Genomic DNA, 23,800 nt, shown 5'->3' on the forward strand with positions numbered 1-23,800 from the left:
AAGGGGTTCCTCATCTCTTTTGATGTTGGCCTCCACTAATTATTTTTGGTGACATTGCATACTATTGAAAATAGCCATAGACATTTCTTCTTTTTCGGTCATCCGTTGCTTTCCTTTATTTTTTTTCATGTTTGGACGCCTTTACTCCCGTCGGTCTAACTGGACTAGAAGGACTTTCTATTTCTTGGTTAGACTCTGAAGTCGTGAAACCTTCTTCATCAACGCAATCATCACTATTCAAATTGATTGGTGATTCCGTTTGTGTTGGAAAATTCCGTTGAAATGGAGAAGTAGTGGGAACGTTTACAAATTGAGGATGTGCCGCAACTGCTTCATAACATTCCCATTTGTCAAATGTCTTATTCATTTCCTTGTAATATAGTTCGTGAGCCTGAGTTACCTGAAAAAATAATAGATATTAGATACTAAATCAGCACATAAATAATATAAAAACATATTTAATACACACACACACACACATATACTACCTCATCTACCAAATTGGTTCCGCTTGCCCTATATCTACTAGCTTGATTCTTTGCACATTGCCACTTTTTTAATGCTCTCTTCAATGGTGCCCAATGTAATTCAAGAGCAATTTTTGAACGAGGTTCTGCATGTCTCTGGAGTGCCACACCAATTTTTTGCATAATCCTCATGAATTCGCCCCATAAGTTATTCTCGTTCGAATATCGACCGGTGATCGGATCAACCGATTGTCGAGCTTACGAAACACATAATTGTAGTTCTTCGGAAGGGAGCCAATTACTACCCATTATATATTTATATGTATACTGTAAGACAAAAACAAATCGATAAATATAAGTGTGCTAAAATTTTGTGTGAAAATATAGTTACAGAAAGATCATATTTATAGATGGAAAAATATAGCCGTTGTGTATTTTTCGTCCGTTGCTAATATATCCATTGCAATAGAAATGATAACTCAAAAGAGAGACATAAAAGCAAAAGTAATGTGGGCTCCACGTTATCAACGGCCATTTCCAACTCCATCAAATATTGATGGCCTTTGTAATGAACTGATGGAGCACCAAGAATTGATGGAGTCAAAAAACCAGCGGTGCATCAATCTTTTTCTCTGGCCCATCAACTCGGTTGCTTAACTAATGAATCAATGCGTCCCGTGCATATGCTCTAAGTGCGTCACTTAACACCTAAGCGGTTCACCTAACACCTTAAGGTTTAGGGGGAACTGGTCACTTAACACAAGTATACACATACCATTCTTAACATCAAAATAATAGGCTCCCAAAATTGTGCCTCTTGATGTGTTAAAATTATTTTTCCCACTGGCTACTTTCTATCTCTATTCATTTTATTTTGGTGGCCGTATGATTGATTGAAATTTAATATCTAACATCATTATTATACTCGTGTAACTTGTAAATTTTGCTAAAAGGGGTGGCGATTACAGCGGTGATTGTATAGGGTTAGGGCAATGACCAATATATGTGACTTCTTGTGCTTTATATTGATTACAATTTTCTTCTTTTGTTTAATGAAAGTATCTTCAAAATAGCATATTATGTTTGGCTTACTCATGAACAATGTACAATATATGCTTTTCAGGGTCTCGTGAAACTTGCAGATTTTGGTGTTGCTACAAAATTAACAGAGGCTAATATTAATACTCATTCGGTTGTTGGAACACCATATTGGATGGCCCCCGAGGTATATTACTTATTATGGAGACAAGGTGACACAACTATAAGAAACAATTGAATCATGTGATTTTGTATTTCTTAAAATTTAATTGCACCATGAATCTTTTCAGAAGCATTTGTTTTCAGTGGAATAGTTACCTTTGATTTATTACACGAGATGATGTGATTGTCATATTTCTACAATTTTTTTTAAAATAGAAAAATTAAATTTAATTTATGTGCAAAACGAACCGTTAATAATAATTATGACAATACTTGTATTCATACGGCTTTTATGCTTGTCGAAATAGTTAACAATGTAATAATTTGTGAAATAGTCTCAAAAATACAATACAAAACAACAAATATAAAATATGAATGAACTTTTTAACAATATCCGATACTTGAAAATTACATATCTTTTTATTTTTATTTGTTTGGAAATGATTAAATATTTATAATTTCTTTTAATGAAAAAAATAATCAAGGACCAAAGTTTTAATACTTTCATGTACATGTCTCCATCTCTACTGAGACGTGCTTATTACTAAGACGAGATGTGCGTTAGCCAGGCTAAAACCTAGGGATAACCCTCAAAATTTCTCTCCCACAAAAGAAGCTCTTGGATGCTGATGCACGGAATCTCGTAAAATTTGTGATATATGAATAAAAACAATATGAAAGATAGAACTTGGTAGATTAACAAAAACCCACTACTGCGTGAAAGAGACTTAATTCAATAATGATGTCAAAATCACTTTATAATAATCAAGTCTAATGATATATGGGGGGATTATAATGCTTTTATAAGAAAAGAAAATCCGAATAATACCCTAATGGACTGAGGCCCTAATAATAACCTAATTGGTCTTATTATGTAACTTACTACATATTCAATAACCTACTAGCCCCACATGCAAAACATATAAGCAACTACTTTGAATCTCTTTAAACTAAACCGCTATTTCAATCCGCTAACTACCGCTAATATAGCCCAAACCTACAAGTTTTGCCCAAGCCTCTAACTTCTAAACATGGCCTAAAGCTTTGTTTTTTGGGAGTGAGTGAGTCGGTGGTGATAAAAGATCTGTTTTTGGTTATTTCTTTATTGAGGACATTTTAGCCATTTGAAATGTCCTTAAAAGCATGTGTGATGTTCATTGATATAATACAAGCTATGAAAATGTGTTCTTCACCTGGGAAGTAATCGTTTGTTCGTTATAAGTTAATTTCATAAAATGGAAAGCTAAAACTCATCCATTATTGAATATTTATCTGCACATCTATTTATATGCCCTATAATTTAATCTATATGTAATCCATACGTTAATATTTCAATTATGAATAATCTTATATAATGTCAAATGTACTTTTAGAACAATCTTCGAATCAGATTAAATCACATAGTATTGAGTATTGTTACTAATTATGTGGACTTGAGAGTTGTAATAAGTAATGGGGCTGAAGGAACCCTTTTTGGTTGTGTCGAGAAAATACTACTGGCCTTTCAGCCTTTTCAGATGTCAGGTTTATAATTTCATTTAAGCACCCTTGACTCTATATATCTGCTTATATAAGATACTGTTGCAAGGAAGAAAAGAATAATGGTTTGTTTGATTGGTAGCTATATATCAGCAAGGTATTTGTTGTTGACCTATGCCAAGCGACTATTACAGTCAACTGCTGGAGAACAGCAAAACATATAAGTGAAAAGCATCTTATTGGCTTGAAATAATGTTGTATCAAGCTACCTTATCTTTTCTATAATTTTTTCTTTCATTTTCTTAAAATAGCATATAGTTTTAATGTTGTAAATATCCTGATGCTGGACATCACATCAATACTGAAGACCCAATAATTCTTTTGATACTTTGACTTTGAACTGTGATGACGCAAGCTTCTATTTCTAAGACTTGACTTGAGACTGGAGAATGACTGAGCAATGTACTGCTATTTGCAAGTCCATTTGCTGTATATGTTTTGTGTGTGAAAATAAATTCTGCGTTCTGTAATTTTAAAAACTATCGACACACAAGTGCCTTGTTTTACAATCCAAATCTTTTTGGGCATGACTCGTTGAGTCCAAATCTGATGAAATGCAGCTAAATTTCTGAAATATATGTAATCTTGTTTGCTAAGATATATACATGAAATGAATATAATATCTTCAGAAATTCTGTCTTGTGATCAATCCAGGACATAGCCCTGCATTGCCTATTTTATGCCGTTTTGAGTTAGAAGTGTGTAATTCTTCTACTTATGCATCACAGAATAGAAAGAGCATTTGAAACCTTTTAGGCGATAAGTGTACCGCAGCCCTTTTATATATCTGCTTTTCTAGGTGATTGAAATGTCTGGAGTTTGTGTGGCATCTGATATATGGAGTGTTGGATGCACTGTGATTGAGCTTCTTACATGCTCACCTCCATACTACGATCTCCAGCCCATGCCAGCTCTTTTTCGGATTGTGCAGGTTCTTTTTGAACTTTTTTATGGGCTTCTCTTCTAAAGTAGTACTGCTTATTAACTACAAGATTTTCGTGTGGTGGCATAACAGAGTTTTTAATCGTCCTGTCTGTGTGTGTGTTGGGGGGGGGGGGGGGGGGGGTATATGGCAAATTTGACAAAATTGGCCTTTATAGCGGATGAGTTACCAATATAAAAAATATATGTTTTCCTTTACAAAATTAAAAAACATGTAATGCTTGCATAACCTCATTTGTTAGCAGGGTATCTTTCTATATATAAAGAAAAACTGTAACGTGTATTGAAGGCTAAAATGGCAGATGTCGATCTTTATAGCAGATGAAAGAGTGGTAAAAGAATTATATTTTCCTTGCAAAATTATAATGTGCAACATTAATTAGCAGTGTGTCTTTTAGTAGAAAGAAAAGCCGACTAAACCAAAACTAATGAGATATTGTAATATGATCTCCACCATACATGTGACCCTTACACTGCAGGTCACATGACCATAAAAATATGATTATATGACCCTGAAGAAGCAAAGAAGAAAGGTAGTAAGCAAATTTCTTCTTTTATGAAGGAAAAACTTGTACGGCCACCTTATTAGAACTGTCTTTAATAAACAAGAAACAATTAAACTTACAACCTTACGGTGTTCTGTGGGGAATTGTTATAATACCAACTCCACCATACACATGACCTTTATACAGGAGGTTACATGATCATAAGTATATGAGCCTGAAGAAGCAATGAAGGAAGCTTCAAGCTAGTAAATTATTGTTATTTTTTTGTGTAGAAGAAACTTGTAATGCTGCCTTTTCAGAATTATCATTAAGTAATAACGACTGTTTAAGTGGAATTTCTTTGACGTTTATCTATCAGTTCTGGATGGCGAACATTATCTAGTTTTCCTTTAAATCCTTTCAGGATGAGCAGCCACCTATACCAGATAGTCTTTCTCCAGCTATAACTGATTTTCTGCGACAGTGTTTTAAAAAGGTTAAGTTTTTTCCTTTTGATTTCTGCATATGGTCTATTTCAGAAATTTATGGACTAATGCACACATGCCTCCACTAAGGCTCGTACCATAGACCATTTATTACTAAGAAAAGATGACTAGACTACAATGCGAGGGACTAAGAAAAAGTTAATCAAATTCATATTGTTGCTCTCATAATGTCAATTTTTATAAAGCCGGCTATTTAGACATTGTAAAACTTTCTTTGTACTAGCAGTACTGACACGGTGTTACCTGGAAATCTATGATCTAGAGACCGGAGTAGGAAATATTGGGGTAAGATAGGATGTAATTCTAGAGTCTAGAGAGACCATCAGTCAGATACAAAAATATAGGTTCACTAAAAAGGTTCTTCTTTGCACCTTACATTATCTTATATTCGTCTGAGACCAGTATTGAAATCTTGATGATATGGAGTAGTATATATCTTTTGAAGTAGTGTAAACTGTGTTATGTAATATAGGATGTAATGCTTGTAGCTTTCGAGATACCAGATCACCCGTCAGTACCAATATGGTTTTGAATGTTCCAAGCAGTAATCGACTGGAACTATAGATCTATTTGACCAGCAATAACCTGGGAAAGGAAGTACTACTAAAATAATTCAATTATAAGTTTTTGAGTCGGCAAAAGGCAGGAATCTATTTTCCAGAGATACTGCTCTTTACCTCTCTTCCCATCTGTCTATATCTACCGACTACCCATATATATTTGTTAATCTGTGTATATATGTATATAAGGGTGTTGGCCCTTACTATCACATTTTGAAGTGAAATGGCCCAAAACATCACACCCCCTAAAAATGGCCCTTTCTATCTCTCAAAAATGCATCTTTAACTTCTGCGTCATGCGTTTTTTTGTTTATTTATAAAAAAAAAATATTTTTGTTTGAGAAACGCATGTTAGCTATGCATTTTTGGTGTTCAAAACGCAGTCTTGGCATGCGCTTTCCCCGGTAATGCATGTTGAAAATGTGTTTTCACTGCTAACGCATGTTGAAAATGTGTTTTCACTGGTAATACATGTTGAAAATACGTTTCTCCAATTTCTATTTTATATTATTTTTAAATTCTTGTTTATAAAATAAATTTAAAAGAACGCAAAAATAAGTCGCGTTTTCAATAACCCAAGAGGAAGTTGCGTTTTTGTGTGATAAGGGCCATTTTCATGAGTTATATAGTTTGGATCACTTGACTCCAAACTGTGATACTATGGGCCTTTTCTCTGTAGATAAACATCTATTTCCTTGCCTTGCTCTCCTCACTGAAAAAGTCAAGATACAATTAGTTCAATCTAGACTCGTCAGTGCTTGGATATTCTCAACATTCAAATATTGTGGACCATGTACAGTTGTATTTGGGTGATCGTGTGCTGAGTTGTTGGACTCATGAAACCGATGTATCGGTGCAAATAGCCAAACAGGGAAAATAAAGTTTTCTATGATTCATAAAAATCTTATATATCTTTTAAATATCAATTTATCAATCCAGTTAGGGGTCAGATCTGGGTTTGCGACTCACCTTCTACATAAGCAGTAGAAATTTTATCTTGTTTGTCCACAAATTATTTATGAATGTACAATAAAATCTACAGAATATAGTATATACATTACCAGGACTTTGAGTTTGGTGGTGTTGACATTCGTCTGCTTAGGCTACTTAAAAGGTGTAGACCATGTCCCCCCCCTCTCTCTTTACACACACACACACACACATTATATGTAATTATATATCTAAGATGCATGATGATAGTGAGAAATAATATATAGAGCTCCCAGTAACATGTTATGTATATATATGTATACACTGTTCTGAGTACCAAGTTGTCCTGGATCCAGTTTAAAATTTTATGTTGGCTTTCTACTATCTAGTAATACCTTATTAATTTTCAGGATCACAGGCAGAGGCCAGATGCGAAATCTCTGCTTTCTCATCCTTGGATACTAAACTCAAGACGCGTTTTACACTCTTCCCTTCGTCATAGTGGAAAATTGAGGTAGACGGCTTAAAGTTCATCTTTTCACTTTCCTTCAATCACATTTTACTGTAAAAACAGAAAAAATACTTGTTGTTTGCCTTTACAGTTTTACTTTCCATTTTTGAATGTAGTTTAGGAGTTTGCTTGTAATTATTGATTTTTATTAGTCTCTTGCTATTCTTTTAAGTTTGAGGATTTTATTTGAAGGTCTACTACTACATAGCACACCCTTATACTTGATTAACTAGTGCTTATATTTTTTCCCTTTCAATTAGTGCCTACCTTTTAATGACATTATAAAATGAATATCCTGTTAAAAATGGATTTTCTAGTGAACAAGATTACATGTGTTTCTGTATTCTTTTGTTTACTTTCTAAGGAATCCTTTTGTTTGCAGAAATGAGGAAGAATGTTTGGTGGATGTGATCACATCAAATGGAGATGATCAGGGCTCTGTTGAAAATCTACCTGTCAATTATGCTGAAGTGATTGCTCGTAACTTTAACCTTTTAGTTTCATTTGAAGTTTACACTTTCTTTTAGTATCATACATGCAAGTAATTTTATTAGTTTACAGGGAGCTTAAGATTCTGGGTTTCGGCATAAGGCCCTTGATTTCACCCATAAAAATAGTTTCATATTAATTTCTTGATTGTGAGCTGGGGTGGATGCATGCTTCATCTATTGAAATTGAGAGTACTGATACCTATGAATTTTGTTGGACACAGATGGCCCTGCAACTCAATTACTCCTTGCTAAAAAAATATTTTAAACTCGCTACATGCGTCCTATATTGCCTTTTGTATTAAGGACATTCAGAAAGTGAGAGTATACTTTCATCTCCTGTATTAATTATTTTACTTTTACATCTGACAAGAACATATCCCTAAATTAAAGACAGAGTGATTAAAAAGAAGCAACTGGGAGTTCATCTAGCTTTCAGAATACGTGCTGTTCTTTCAAAACTGTTTTGTGCTATTGCAGTAGGTAATTTGATTTAGATATTCCAATTTAATTTTCAGGATTCTAAAGATTTGCTTTTGGTTGAGGCTGCCGATATTAATCAGTGTAGCAAGGACAAGGATTCCGAGCATAATCTTTCTGAGGAAATATCTGGTGATCCTGAGGAAGATATCTTCCCTGATCAATCTCCGACGTTAGCAATCTATGAAAAATTAGAAATAAATGCTTCTTCTTTTAGACTATCTTCTAATGATGAAGCTGATGCATCATCAGTGTTTTGTGAGCCATCTCACTTGACTGCCCATGAGAAAGTGTTGGTTAATGATGAGGCTGAGTCTCTTAATTTTAGTAGGGAAAGCATCTCTGGTGGAAAAGTTGAAGTAGGAGATAGCTCTATCAAATATGGTCCATCTATTCCTGCACCAACAGATCAAGATCAGAGTCCTCAAAAGGTGAAGTTATATATATTAATTGTAGCATAACACATCTGAATTTGATTTTTTAATTTATGAACTACATTAATTTGTATGCTCTCCTTAAGATTAAGAGTTTGTTTTACCAAATCGTTTTATATATTGTTTCAAAATATGATGTTGATGCAATTTCGGAAAAAGGTACATATAAGAAAAAAGAGTTGTTTCAAAACTCAGTTACATTAATATCTAACTCCAAATTCAGATTTTTTAAATAAACCCACAGGACTATTCTGGGGGGCAAGTGGGAAAAGATTAACTTCTTGCTTCTTTTGCTGATGATATAATAGTTATTCTCTACCTGTCCACAATGCTGCCGAGTCTGATAATGTATATAGTTAAGTTAGCATCTTGTTGATGGAAAATTTGTTCTACATCGATCATATGGTTTCTTGGAATCTTCTTTGATAAAGGCTCTGAAGGCCCCAATGACATCTGGGGAAAATGAGCTGAGTAGATTTAGTGACACCCCTGGTGATGCTTCCTTAGAAGACTTATTTCATCCACTGGATAAAACTCTGGAGGAGCGGGTAACTGAAGCATCTACACCTAAACCCTCCCCAATTTTGAATCATGGGAGCACAGTTGCAACAGATGGTAGGAGTGACCTGGCAAAACAGTTAAGGGATGCTATTATTCAAAAGCAAACGGAAATTGAGTCTGGGAAGAGAAATGATGAGGATTTAATACATTTAATGATTGGTGTTTTGAAGGAAGATTCCATTGAGGTAAACTCGATATGTACTGGATTCGGAACTTTATCATATTAGCACTTCCTCCATCCCAAACTGTCTGTTCTATCTTCGAATTTTTTGGTCGAATTGACTGAACTTTGACTTCATTATTTAAAATCACATCGAAAAGAGATTAAAATATTTTTTAAAATATATATCATTTATTGAAACAAGCCAAAAGATTTGGATTGCAGGGAGTAATTTTTTCCCACTAGCAAAGATACGGATAATTAGTGATTTATTGTCAGATGTATTAACTGTGGGTAGTAAATTTCTTTGTTTTCTTTGGATGTTTTTGTTTGCAGGGTTTTGATGATAGATTGCCTACAGATAATCTTTTTCATATACAGGTACTCTTCATTCTCTGTATGGCTCCATGAGTAATTTATAGGTATCGTTTGGACGGTTGACGTGATGATTGACCCAACATGAAGGCTAGATAAAACCTCACTATAATTTGATGATGAGGATTTAGGCCTGATCTCAACATAAACAAATTCTCATTTAAAAGACTACAGGATCTATGTGTGATAAAACTGATCACATGCCCTTATTTCTGAGGCAGTTGTATTTAAATTTATAACTGATATATCTTATGTGATTGGGCTTAATTGCAACGTACTTTGACATGAGACATCCCCTAATCGTTAATATACTTTCATTTGTTGGGAATATACAAGATTGGATTATTTTAATTTTTTGCTACAAAAAGAACTACACATTTAAGAAAATGGACCCAAACCAATTCTAATTTGTTTCCTATATGTATAATTTAGATGACATCTCTGAATTTGCATGGCTTCATCCTTACAAAGTTAGCTGATATATTGTTGCTGTTTTATATCTATATATAAAAGAAGACACAATACTGATGTAAAAATCCGATTGGGCATATTATTCATAATCATGCAAATGTGCTTTATACAGAGCAAACTATTTTAACAAATAATACTTAATCTCCTACAATTCAAAACTACTCCATAATTATTATTTCTACAAACTTGGCCTGGTTTGACCTATTATTCAAGATGACTTAAACTTTATAATGTTAAGCATAGTATTATTAAATATATCACAGTTGCTAACGATGTTAACTTTGGTTCCCTGATTGGTTTTTCCTCTGCATATGTAGGCTGTTGAATATAGCAAATTAGTTTCGTCGCTGAGGCCAGATGAACCAGAAGATGTGATTGTATCTGCTTGCCAGAAATTGACAGCTTTCTTTCAACAACGTCCTGAGCAAAAGTTTGTTTTCGTTACCCAGCATGGTTTACTCCCTCTTGTGGAGTTACTCGAGGTTCCCAAAAATCGTGTACGTTGTTCTATATGGGCTGTTCATATGTTATAACTCATCTTGATACACTATCACAGCTTTGAGAGTAATGTTATCCATGTTTTCTAAACAGGTTACATGCGCTGTGCTACAAGTTCTAAATCAAATAATCAAGGATAACACTGAATTCCAGGAAAATGCTTGTTTAGTAGGCCTGGTAAGTCATGCGTGATTTTTATTTAAGAACTTTTCTGTGTTTTAAACACAGCTGCTTACAAAGATTGAAGAGATTGCTTGTACAAGTTTTTCGAACAATTCTAAGCAATACTCTTTTTTCTAAGTTCAATAGATACATTAAAATGAATTACAACACTTGTAAAATATCCCAAGTTTACATCTTACTAGAAACCAAATAAACTAGCTTTTTATATATAGTAGAAGTTGCTTCCATGCTTATTCCTTTAGCTTGTACATTTTTGGAAATATTGGTCTTGTGACAAATTGTATTATTGTATACTCCCATGTTGTATAACTAGAAATGGCAAGTTTCAAGTGCTCCAATATGGTACTAAGTCAAATATGTGCTTAGCTCCCAAAATAGGCTTTACTTTAATTGATCAACCCATGTGACATTTGTCTTATTTTGAGCAGTAGCCGGCAACTGATAAGCTTTAGTTTAGCCGTTGATAAGTCATCTGACTAGCCGTGATAGCTTCTCTGACTAGCCGTTGATAGCTTCCTTGATTATCAATTGATAGCTCATTCTTTACTAGCCGTTGATGGGTTTGAATAGCAGTTGATGGACCTTTATTCTTCATCCATTGATAACTTTGATTTATCTGTTGATTTTCACTTCACTTAGGTGATTTACATGACTTAACATATTTACAATTTATCACCCTAATTACACATCTATTGATAGATCATAGCTTTATCAATTGATCAACTTATACTATCATCTGCTAACATGTAAAGCGCCTATTGTGTTCCAAAAACCTCATCTGTTATAGGCTACCTGATCAACAGATACTACAGATAGTATGCTATCCGTTGATCAACTACATTTACTTAACAAAATTATGCTAAGTGTTTTGTCTTGTCATCAAGGAACATCATCTTCCCAACAATATTTAACCCTATAAAATGGTTCACAACCCTAGGATCTCAAGGAACTAGATTAGTGTGACTAGGTTTTGAATGAGAATTTAACATTGATGAGCAAAGAAAAGCTATGTCTTGATAGTTTAAAGCTTTAGTTGGCACTCTTCCAAATATATACATAATTTATTAATTGAGACTGTTTCTACATTATTGCAGATTCCATCAGTCATGAGCTTCGCTGTACCTGACCGCCCTCGCGAAATTCGTATGGAAGCAGCTTATTTCCTGCAGCAACTTTGTCAGTCGAGGTATATAATTTTTTGCTACCGACTCCATTGACATGATTATATTCACCTTCGAAAATAGTTTATATACCAATTTACCGTCACTTTTTACAGCTCCTTGACTTTGCATATGTTTATTGCTTGCCGTGGTATTCCTGTTCTTGTGGGGTTCCTTGAGGCTGATTATGCGAAACACAGGTCAGTGCCGCATGTGGAAGTAATTAAGTTATGACATGCCAAATTTAGATTCTGGGTTCATTTTTTTTAAAAAGTTAAATGCTAAAAAAAGATAGGTAGTCAATGGCCACAACTTTATTTCAACTATTAAGCAGAAAGTACAGTCTCTGGTGGTAACGGCGTGTTGGCCCAATTTTTTCCAACTATTTTATTTTGAATTTTAAGAGTTTAAGCCAATTAAAATCTTGCGCACAATCATTTCTATAGTCGGTAGAGTTTTTGGTAAATTATTGGAAGAGAATATAAAAGTTGAAGTCATTTTATATATCGAAGAAGCATTTTCTTTTTACAGGTTGTGTACTATATGAGTAATGTCAATAAATAACTAAATACAATAAATGCATAACGACATAACGTATACCGGGTAGAAATTTGGTGGTGCTATGGCCCCCACTATAAGTCTGCCTCTGTGCATAATGGCTGTTCATAGCGGACATGCTTGTACTTATAAATTTTGTGCTGTATAACTCAAACATCAATGACATGCAGGGAAATGGTTCATCTTGCAATTGATGGAATGTGGCAGGTTTTTAAGCTTCAGCAGTCAACTCCTAGAAATGACTTTTGTCGTATTGCTGCAAAAAATGGAATACTGCTTAGACTTATCAACACTCTATATAGTTTGAATGAGGCAACTAGACTAGCTTCCATTTCTGGAAATTCTGCTTTTACTCCAAGTGAGGCAATGGTTTCCGAAATAAATCTTCCTGATTATGGCAAGGTTAAAGATGGAACAGCTGACAATTCAATGATGTCTGTAGCCAAAAAATTGTCATGCGATTCAGATTCTAATTTAGCCAATTCAAGAAAATTCTCTTTAAGTACCGTTAAACCCCAACCAAGTACAGCCTCCCTGAGATCACTGGAAACTCCACCACCTAATCCGAAAGAGAGAGAAACTATTGACAGGTGGAAAAGTGATCCTACACGAGCAGAATTTGATCTGAGGCAGCAACGAGATAGCAATGGTATCAGACTTTCAACCGACAGGGCTATGAAACCGGTAGATGGTTCCCAAAATGGACTGCCTGCTACAAGTCAGCAAGAACATGTACGACCTCTTCTTAGTTTGTTGGATAAGGAGCCCCCTTCTCGACGTTTCTCTGGTCAGCTTGAGTATGTGCGTCATTTCACTGGGTTGGAAAAACATGAAAGTATACTGCCACTTCTACAAACGTCTAATGAAAGAAAAACAAATGGCCTTGACTTCCTGATGGCTGAATTTGCAGGTGTGTATATTAGTTAGTTTCTCAATTTTGATTTTACTTTTTGTTGCCACATCCCATCTGTTTTATCGTAGTTGTTTCCATGGCAATTCTTAAATACTTAGCTGTGTGCTCATATACTTATACCTGGACTGCCATTTTGTCCTCATAGACCTTTCCACCGGACAAGACATGGGTGCGGGTTTGGATCTGTGGGGGTTTCTTTATACTAAAACTGAATCATTTTTTTTTTTTTTGACAAAAAAATTGAATCCTTTATTTCTCAGCGTTCCAGTTAAGAATGTAATGTAAGGTCTGTGGACAACTTTTTCATGGAAAACAAGCTCCATAAAATTGATTGCATATGATTTATTGGCAAGAACATGTGTCTTTGAAAATGTACAGTGTCTTTAAATTATTTAAAATTTTACGTGTTAAATTACATGCCACCTTCATTGTGTCCAATTTTGGATCCATATCTAAGAATTCTAATTTTGCTAATTCAGCACTTGGATCCGCAACCATGTCTGGCATCATACCGAGTGTAGGTAACATAGGCCATTTGTGTTAAAAATTAATATTATTATGTCCAATTAAATTAGAATATGAGATTGTGTTTGGGTATAGCCTAAGCTGATTAGAAATCGAATGGGAAACATAAGTTGGGTGTCTTTAATTTTTAAGATGGTGTCCCAATACCAATACTTGAGGTCAAGCTCAAAATCTTGTCATGATTTGCAACTTGTTAGAAACATGTTGAAAAGTTTCATTTACTAAAACTTAATAATTTAATGGCTTTAAAATTCTTCCTTCCAATTGTGTTTCTCCCCGTATATGTAAAAATAAATGAATAAAACTAAGCAAACAACTTTAACAATCATGTATATGTAAAAATATATGAATAAAACTAATCATACAATTTTGACAATCACGCTTGAAGGCAATTTGTGTGCTCTTAATATATAACCTTGTGCATTAAGTTCCCAAGGTTATTACGAGCACCCATTACTAATAAAAGTTAGGCTTAATGACCTTTTAGCTCTCGAGGTTTGGATAAATCTTCCGATGCGGCCTCGATGTTTAAAGTCGTTCGATTCAACCCTCCAAAATTTCCGAATGTACTTTTAGCCCTTATGGCGTATACTGGTATATAACGGGGTGGACAAAGTTGACATTTCACACGTGAGGGTTAAAAGGGGCATTAAACATCGAGGGTTAAAAGGAACATCTAATGTATTTTAATGTATTCTTTAGGGGTTAAAAGGAACGAGATGTATACTTTAGGGGTTAAAAGGTACGCCCAAACTTTACCCTGAATATGAATTGTCAAGTTTACCCTCCGTTATATACCGTTATTTGAAAAAAGGGCTAAAAAGTACAATAGTGAAACTTTAAGGGTTGAATCGAACGACTTTAAATATCGAGGCCGCATCGGAACATCCATCCAAACTTTGAGGGCTAAAAGGTCATTAAGCCCAAAAAATGAGTAAATTCATGACTTCCTTGACAACACTCAGTAGAAGAGACTCAAATCTCCACAAATTTTATGGCACTTGCTTTTGTAAATTAAATGCAATTTGCAAGCCTTAGCCCCTTTTCTCTTGGTATCAAGAGGTTAAGCGTTCGTGTTGTAATCAATTCAAAATTGTTACATGGATTAGTAGTCAACTTATAGATGGTTTTAAGATTCTAGGAAAAACTTGTGACAAAATAGGAATTTTTTTCTTCTATTTTAGTCATAAATACCAACAAATGGTATCAAGAGCTTCAATGATCTTCGGGAACCTATGAGAATTTGAGAGAACATTGCTATGACCTCAATCCACTCATTTAAGAGGTTTGGGTTTATGGAAATGGATTGAAGCTGTGAAGGGATATACAACCTCTTAGAAACAATACACCGCCAAGTCAAATTAGGGTCAAAAAGATGAATTACCTAAGGCTCCTAAAGTTTTTCAATAATTCATGCTGATGTCTTAGATGCAATTTTCACGAGAATCATGACGAGTGAAACATGAAAAGAGGCTTTGGACAAATTAAAATAATTGTATCCAGGCAATGAAAGAACTACGAAGATGGAAGTCTTAAATCTCAGAAGGTATTTTGAGAATTTATCCTTTAATGGGGAAAGACACCATGCAAGATTGTGACAAATTAACGGCTGTATGTACATACGTCAAAATATAAAAACGGCTGTATGTACAAAATGAAGCTATTGGAAGAAGATATACCTGACAACAAAATTGTAGAGCTCTGAGTTTGCCTAAAGATCCGAGGCAAAACTTTCATCTCTCCAAAATTTAAAAATCTATAAGTGGAGGCTTATAGTCCAATGTTGTAAGTTTGTGAAAAGTGCATCAACATATGAAATTGGTGAGAAGTGCACCTATAAGAAATTTGTGGAGAGAAGTGCTCCAACTACATGTGGTGATGATGAGAAGTACATAATATACTAAAACCTTGAATCAAGTGGGAGTGTTTTTAATACCAAGTAGTTGGATAAGTGATCAAACTAAGTGTAATTTAGATAAATTTTCAGATTTTTGGTTTTAGGAATAAGTTGCAACAAAATTGGATAACTATATCACCTGTTAGTCGTTTTAATAAGCTCTATATGAAGAGCATTGCAGGAAGTTTTGAATATGCAACTCTATTACTATTAAATCTTTTATTTTTTATATATTGTCTTCTATTCTAGTCAGATACACCAACTGTTTGGACCCCGGTGGGGGCATGGTTGCGTGTGTATTTAAATTTCTGTAATGTAACTAAAAATTATATGCATAAATGACAAATGAACCTATTAAACTAGGAATAGCGGAAACCCAAATATAAAACAGCAGCAGAAGCGGATTTCTTGGTTCTCTCCCTTGTCCATCTTACTTTTAGTGCCCTGTTAAAAAAAATCTTCGTACCCTGTTGCGTCGTATAACCTTATATAGACTAAAATCAGTACTAATATAAATCAAGATTGAGAAATATTTCTATAATAAATACTAATGTGATAGTATCCATCTTCCAACACATTGCTTGATTATTCTGAGAGGAATTCATTATGTCACAGAGGCTTCTGGACGTGGAAGAGAACATGCAAAGTTGGATTCTATGCCGAAAAGTACTCAAAGAGTTTCAAACAAGAAGGTAGGACTACCTCCATCTAATGAGGGAGCTGCCTCCACAACTGGAATGGCATCCCAGAGAGAATCTGGTGTACTCTCTGGTTCAGGCGTCTTAAATGCTAGACCTGGGAGTTCGACATCATCTGGATTACTTTACCATATGATTCCGCCTTGGAATGCAGATCTTGCGCTTGAATACATTGAAAAAGTGGCTGACCTTCTACTGGAATTTTCTTTATCCGACACAACGGTGAAGTCCTACATGTGTAGTCAAAGCATGCTGAGTCGTATATTTCAATTGTTCAATAAGATAAAACCAGCTATTCTTTTAAAGGTACAATGTACCTTCAGAATACTTTGCCTAAGCTCCTAATAGTTTAACTCTCTCTCTCTCTCTCTCTCTCTCTCTCTCTCTCTCTCTCTCTCTAATGTAATCTAATTATCTTTCACTTTTGCTTGTATCGTTCCGTAGTTGCTGAAGTGTATTAATCATCTTTCAACCGACCCACACTGTTTAGAGAATCTTCAGAGAGCAGATGCAATCAAACATTTGATCCCAAATCTTAATCTCAGGGAAGGCCCTCTTGTATACCGCATCCACCATGAGGTGAGTGTTTGAACTAAGTACCACTTTTTCTATTTCAGGAGTTGCGTATGTGTGTGTACTGAGATTCTGTTGAGCAATATATCGTCTCTGAATGCAAGTGGATAAAACTTGGTGATAATTCTTGTGCAATGAACCTGATTTCTATAATTGCCCAATATGAATGTGAATCACTATGGATTTCTTTCTGACTAGAATTATTTGTTGAAGGTCCTCAATGCACTATTTAATCTCTGCAAGATAAATAAAAGGAGACAAGAACAAGCAGCAGAAAATGGGATTATTCCACACTTGATGCATTTTGTCATGACTGGTTCTCCTTTAAAACAATATGCATTGCCTCTGCTTTGTGATATGGCACATGCATCACGTAACTCAAGGGAGCTGTTGAGGGCTCATGGAGGATTAGATGTGTACCTGAGCCTACTTGAAGATGATATTTGGTCTGTTACGGCATTAGATTCTATTGCTATATGTCTGACACACGACAATGACAACAAAAAAGTAGAGCAAGCTATATTGAGAAAGGATGCTGTTCAAAAGTTGGTCAACTTCTTTAAGTCATGCCCAGAACAGCATTTTCTTCATATTTTGGAGCCTTTCTTGAAAATTATATCGTATGTCCTAATCACACCTGTGTTGCTTTTGCTTAACATCATGGCTGCAGTCAAATTTTTCATACATCACTTGCATGGTTTAAAATCTACAAGTATGATATAGCAGATCCTATTACAAGTAGTTTACATTGTAATATGGTTCCAATACTAGTTTTTTGTGTGGGCATGACTCTAGTATCATGAAAGGCTACAAACTTTGTTAACTTATTTTGAACTTGAATTGTATCTTTGAACTTTCATGTTTGGGGTTCAGAATAAGCATAGCTGATTGTAGGAGAGGTTTATTCTCTTTTTGTGATATGTCAAGGATAGATCATATATAAATTTGTCCATATGGTTTCTAAGCTCTTCGTGGTAAATAGTGGACATGATGCAGCATAATTATCTAAAACCACATTTATTCTGTTTCAGGAAATCGCGAGAAATAAATATTACTTTAACTGTTAACGGCTTAACACCTTTACTCATATCAAGGCTTGATCATCAGGATGCTATCGCTCGTCTGAACTTGCTCAGACTAATAAAGGTCAGAAATTTAATTTTTTATATATGAGTCTTTTTGGTTTGATATCTAGTGAGGTTTTAGTAACCAAATACATTTTCAATTTTATGGGATTAGTAAGTGTGTACCGCATATCTTTATATTTAGCATTTGTTATTGTGCACCACATATACATTGAGGTATTGTTGCAGCAAGTCTACTTTGGTCATAGTTGCTTCAAATATCATAGATCTAATAATTTAAAAAGGAATTTGGCCGCATCCTGCTCTGAATCGGGATAAGGGTTAGTAGTTATAATTAAGCCTCAAATGTTCTTGAAAATGTAGTTACTAAAGAAGCTGTTGGTTACGTATTGTTTGTGAATACTGGAGAATGTGAAAGGATTGTTTTCACTTCCATCTTGCAGCACTAAAATTAAAGGATTGTTTAATTATCCATTGTTTTCCTACTTTTGAATTATAGTGCTTCACATGGTTATATCCAGTCCAATCTACTTATCTTGAGTATTATTTCAGGCTGTATACGAGCACCATCCACATCCAAAACAATTGATTGTGGAGAATGACTTGCCTCAAAAGCTTCGGAATCTAATTGAGGAGCGTCGAGATGGCCAAAGTTCTGGTGGACAAGTCTTGGTGAAGCAGATGGCTACCTCACTGCTCAAAACACTCCATATCAACGCCATTTTCTGAACCTAAATACAAATTCTTGTATATATCATTTATGTAGTTTGATTTGAGTGTAATTATGTTTATTTTTCACTGTTACTTTTTATAATTTTCTCCGATTTAACTTTTCTTACTTCTTACCATGGATGAGGATAAATGAGTTTCCCCAATTTTTTCGGGATGTTCTCATGTCAAAAGTGATCCTCTTGTCACATGGCAACTATTTGCCTTTTATAGCACGCTCTTGTATGCAATTTTTTTTTACCTGTAAATTCAGCAGCTACAATATTTATCTTGTGCACCATTGTTAAATGTAATTCAGCTTTGTCGGGAGATATTCCCTGATCTATTTGATTCCTAGTAGAATGGTGATCTATTTTGATGTAATAGTTTTAACTCTTTTGGAAATTTAAGATATATGTTTTGCTTTACTAGTTTCTTTATTATGAAACTACTTGTGAACAAGTAGGGTCTTCATTTGGTACAGATTCTACATAAGACTTTCACTTTCAATGTATCCAATCAATACTGCCAAGCCTTCGAGAAAATCCTTATTGTTCAGCCACATCCATTAACCTTTGATTATTAACATTATTTGGGTATAGCTTAAATATTTCTCGCAATATATTTAAACAATTGTCATCACAAATTTACTAACACTTTTGATAACTGTGCTTTTGCCAATACGAATGTAATCATTTACAACACCTGCGGATACTCTGTATAATAGTTGTCATTGCAGCTGTTAATTTTTGAAATGATGATAGTCTTGGGATTCCAGCGGTATTATATCTTTGCACAAAGCATGGATCATGAGGTTCAATGACAGCTTGAATTCAAAGAATAGAATATCAAATCTCCCCCAAAAAATATAATCCGGATATGTAGGATTTTTTAAAAATTTGAAAAATATGATATTTTGATTTTCTTATAAATTTACAGAAAACTAGCATCCAATGTAATCGAAAGCAAACCCCATTTTTTTCAAAAAAGGGTTGACGGGGACTGCTTTTAGTTAAAAACTGAATTAGAAAAAAAAGGTACATCTAAGTCTTTTTAGTTCCCAAAAGTATTTTCGCAAATATTAATAATAAATAGTAAAATTGTAATATTTTTTAAAAAGATAGTACTTTTGATAAATACCCCTTTATTTTTACGCATAATCAGGGTGTGTAGATCTAAATATTATAGAGTCGATGTAGAGACATTATCATAAAACCACTAAAATATCATAGATTTGGGACAGATTTCGAAAAATATAAAATAAACAAACCATATATAAAATACAAAAAAATTCGTCAGCGCTTAAATACGAGTGTGAGGTATTTATATAAAAGCCTAACCACTACTTCTATAATTATAAGAATAAACTTAAAATCCTTGATTGAATATTCAAGATATTTCTTAGCTTTTTCTTTTTCTTTTGTTGATGATTTAGACATTCTCGAATGATTTTTTTTTTCCTGACAATTTAGACTGATGTGATTTATAAATGAGTATCTATTCTAATACTTTTTGGCAGAGTCACAGTAAATTTCGGACATAAGGGAAATAAATACTATAACACTTGCACTATCAAATAACCATACAACACACTAGAATTTTAAATTACAAGCTAATAACAATTTTAACTTCACAAGATAATAACAACCTGGTAAAATAAATCCTTAACATCCACAAGTTTCTCGGGAGAATTCAAGTAAATTATTAAACACAAGCATTCTTAGTACATGCATTGTCTTTGTCTTGCCATCCCTTTAAGCTTAAGCCATTACATATTTAGAGTCCCACTATCAATGACAAAGATGTGGAAAAGCAAAAGCAACTGATATGAAGATGCACTTAAGGATTCAAGAACTTGTCAACCTTAACATTTGTGGCCCTTGACAAAAACTTCATGCAAATTGGAGGCTTCACTCCAGCTAAAGCCAGGATTGAACTTGGCAATGCCCATATCCCATCACCACAAATCAAGCCTGATGCGACAGCCGGGCCAAATGCATCAGCCTTAACTTTGTCCATCTTCTCCCAGATGAAAAGAATCAAGCTTCCAACACACATGTCTATGGCAAAATATGGTCCTAAATAGAAAGGAATTGCCATTGCCATTGGGAGTGGAATGTACTTGGTCCATCTCTTGGGACCAAAATCTCGGAGAGCATTGATAATGATTGCCCCAGCAAACAATATGTAGCAGATTGTTAGGCAGTTTTTTGGTAATGAATAAAATCCCTCTACTCCTAGGATTGCAATGTTTCTGTACACTAGTGCATAGGGTGCTGAATATTCGGAGTCTGGAGTGCCTATATCGTCGAAGGCCTTGTAGAAGAGCCAAAACACACAAGGAGATATAACACATCCCATTGCAGTGCCAATGACTTGGCTGACAAACATGGACCTTGGTGAAGCAAGGGTCAAGTACCCTGTCTTGAAATCCTGCATGCACAACATGTTATAGTTTTTCGTGTAATCTGATTTTAGGAAACAGAGTATAATACTATAATGCTAATCATATACCTGTGATAGGTCTGAAGCTGTTGAGACTATGTTCATCATCACCCCACAAGCAGCAAGACCTGCAAGAACTCCACCTTGATCTTTCCCTGCCCATGCTCCAATTGCAAAAATGGCAAGCTTTCCGTATGTTGAAGCAAGTGACCAGTCAGTCAGTCCACATCCATATGCATTGCAGAAAGCTAGTACAGGAGCGAAGATGTAGATGACCAGGACATGGTACCACTTGAGTGGACTAAATATCTGAGGAAGGGTTCCTGCAGCTATGGCAGCAATTATGACATAGCCGCCAAGGGCTAACCATGATGGTATTTGGTCCTTCAGAAATAATTGAGTCCTGCGCTGGTCATCAAAAGAAGCTGCTTTTGCTTCAGGGGAGCCCTTATCTGCAAGAGGAAGAATTGTGGCAGGGTCTTTGTTTTGAAGTTGTTTAGCTAATTCTACTGAAGTTTTCGTTATAACTTTTATGAAGTTATAAAGTCCATCCCCTAGGATCACAGCGATTGCAATGAAAACCTGCAGTTCATGTAATATTATTCTGTAAATTAAAAAAATTTGATAAAAAGATACTGATGCTGAATTGCTGATAGGCGATAGCACAATAAAAAACTGAAAAACTATAAGGAACTAAATTTTTCCTGGCATTACCCGGTACCCTTGGATTCCATGAAGATTGCTGGAAGAAAGGCCGGATTTGTACCAGTGACCTTCTTGAGTTTCAATCAGAGGCCACATGAGACCCCATGAAAGAATTGCTCCAACTAACAAAGATATGTTTATTATGTGTGGACATATCATTCCTACCCCAACATAAGTAGCAGAGAAATCAAAATAAAACCTGTTGCAGAGGCAAGTCAAAACAATTATTAATAAATAAATTATGATTTTTATGTCTGCTAAGTAAACTGTCTGGCTAACAAGTTATTTTTCCTTGCAATACTCATAACAAGACCCTGTTTTCGAACGTAGGAGAGAGAAATTTTAAGAGATACTTGTTTTTATATGCTTTGAGGCCGAAAGAAGGGAAGCTTATAAATCCACAGTCATCCCCTGCAGTAAAGAACCATTGAAAGAATCCCCACAAAAAGCTGAAGGATAAGAACTTGCCCAATTCTTTCACTTGTTTCCTAGCAGAAACAATATTTGTCAATTGAATTTGAAAAGTTAGACATGTTAATTAGCATGTTAATTTACTAAAAACTTGTGATTGACAAAACCAAAGGGCTTTAAATCTTTACTTAGCTAGCTTTGCACCCTGAGGCGTGTGGAAGCTGTTGATAAGGTGAGCAGTTGCAGTGCCACTCGGATATATCAGTTTGTAGTCTATGATCATAATCTGAGACAAAAAAATCAAGTTTTTAGTGTTGAAAAAAAAATGAATCAAGTTTATAATTTCATCTCATATGTACCTTTCTGAGAGGAACAACCGAGAAGAGGCCTATGAAACTAACTATGAACAGAAAACCAATGATCCATCCCAAACTCAGACTCTTCGTATTCTGAGAATCATTAGCTTCTGTTGCCTGTTTGCTAATTGTTTCACTCATTGCGAAAAGGTAGCTTCCAAATCCTCCTATTAAGATTAATATCCAACTCATTGTTAACAAAACTACATATAACAAATTATTGTACTAGAGATTACAGCAATACTACAAATCATATATGATACGAAGAAAAGAAGACATACCACTGAAAGCAATACCAGATGTCGCGACAACACATGTCTGAATCACTGTATTTTCCTGCCTGGTAAATGGTACTTTCAACAATCCTGATCTATCCAAGAACGCGGTCCATACCTTAATAAAGAAAAACCCCAGAAGCCCCGCGGAGACGTTAAGAGAAGGTATGATCCCAGAGGTTAAATTAAGCTTCATCACTATAACACTAAACAAAATTCCCAACACAAAGCTAACAACAAAAGCCCTGATAGTCAGCTGACTTCTCCATGTCGGAACCTCCTTGTCCTTAAAAATCATCTCAATGGACAACACTTCTTTCTTTTCACTCTCATCATCTTCTAGTCCATTCTTTTGTTGCACCATCCCCTTCCTCTGGTTCAAAACTTGCTCTTCTGGCTCTCGAAGGCCTTCGGAGTAGCCATTACCAGTGGCCTCATCCTCTCTAGTAGCAGCCATTTTGAGCAAAAAATGGTTAAGAAATTATGGAGAAAATGAGGGAGGAGGGGCCTCAGTGAATCTATATATAGAGACTGATATGCTCTTGTGGAAAAAGATTCTTGTTTTTTTTTTTACTAAATTTACATTACAAGATTCTTGATTCAAAGAAATGTTACAGCTGCATGATAATCAATCATGTACTTGTCAAATTGATTTGGTTAAGTATGTCATTAAGGGATTACATTAAAATCAAAATAAAAAT

The 23,800-nt window shown here is 34.8% G+C and overlaps 2 protein-coding genes across 2 annotated transcripts in view; one reads left to right on the forward strand and one right to left on the reverse strand.

Moving 5' to 3' along the window:
• Positions 1-19,335, forward strand: part of LOC108196075 (MAP3K epsilon protein kinase 1) — a 29,131-nt gene extending 9,796 nt beyond the window's left edge. Inside the window, exons 7-24 of the mRNA XM_017363172.2 lie at positions 1,591-1,692; positions 4,006-4,137; positions 5,058-5,129; positions 7,040-7,143; positions 7,523-7,610; positions 8,147-8,539; positions 8,974-9,288; positions 9,600-9,644; positions 10,427-10,606; positions 10,701-10,784; positions 11,885-11,976; positions 12,067-12,150; positions 12,679-13,418; positions 16,459-16,847; positions 16,986-17,120; positions 17,328-17,734; positions 18,146-18,260; positions 18,752-19,335. Of these exons, the coding sequence (XP_017218661.2) occupies positions 1,591-1,692; positions 4,006-4,137; positions 5,058-5,129; positions 7,040-7,143; positions 7,523-7,610; positions 8,147-8,539; positions 8,974-9,288; positions 9,600-9,644; positions 10,427-10,606; positions 10,701-10,784; positions 11,885-11,976; positions 12,067-12,150; positions 12,679-13,418; positions 16,459-16,847; positions 16,986-17,120; positions 17,328-17,734; positions 18,146-18,260; positions 18,752-18,928 (3,654 nt within the window). The 3' untranslated portion in view covers positions 18,929-19,335. The remainder of the gene's footprint in view (positions 1-1,590; positions 1,693-4,005; positions 4,138-5,057; positions 5,130-7,039; positions 7,144-7,522; positions 7,611-8,146; positions 8,540-8,973; positions 9,289-9,599; positions 9,645-10,426; positions 10,607-10,700; positions 10,785-11,884; positions 11,977-12,066; positions 12,151-12,678; positions 13,419-16,458; positions 16,848-16,985; positions 17,121-17,327; positions 17,735-18,145; positions 18,261-18,751) is intronic.
• Positions 19,336-20,571: 1,236 nt separating this feature from the next.
• Positions 20,572-23,612, reverse strand: LOC108193956 (probable metal-nicotianamine transporter YSL7). The gene is made up of 7 exons (XM_017360820.2): positions 23,106-23,612; positions 22,828-22,991; positions 22,657-22,754; positions 22,411-22,545; positions 22,067-22,256; positions 21,422-21,934; positions 20,572-21,340 (listed from the first exon to the last, which is right to left on the reverse strand). The coding sequence occupies exons 1-7, from the start codon at positions 23,554-23,556 to the stop codon at positions 20,747-20,749; spliced, it is 2,145 nt and encodes a 714-aa protein (XP_017216309.1). The 5' UTR covers positions 23,557-23,612; the 3' UTR covers positions 20,572-20,746.
• Positions 23,613-23,800: the final 188 nt, after the last annotated feature.

The sequence above is a fragment of the Daucus carota genome, chromosome 7, assembly GCF_001625215.2.
Source record: "Daucus carota subsp. sativus chromosome 7, DH1 v3.0, whole genome shotgun sequence".
Lineage (NCBI taxonomy): Eukaryota > Viridiplantae > Streptophyta > Magnoliopsida > Apiales > Apiaceae > Daucus > Daucus carota.

Excerpts from the sequence above, each read along its gene's own strand:
- LOC108193956 (XM_017360820.2), bottom strand. The coding sequence starts at position 23,556 with ATGGCTGCTACTAGAGAGGATGAGGCCACTGGTAATGGCTACTCCGAA. Across the intron at positions 22,257-22,410 it reads CTCAAAGCATATAAAAACAA|GTTTTATTTTGATTTCTCTG; the intron begins GTATCTCTTAAA and ends CCTCTGCAACAG. Across the intron at positions 21,935-22,066 it reads ATGGAATCCAAGGGTACCGG|GTTTTCATTGCAATCGCTGT; the intron begins GTAATGCCAGGA and ends CATGAACTGCAG.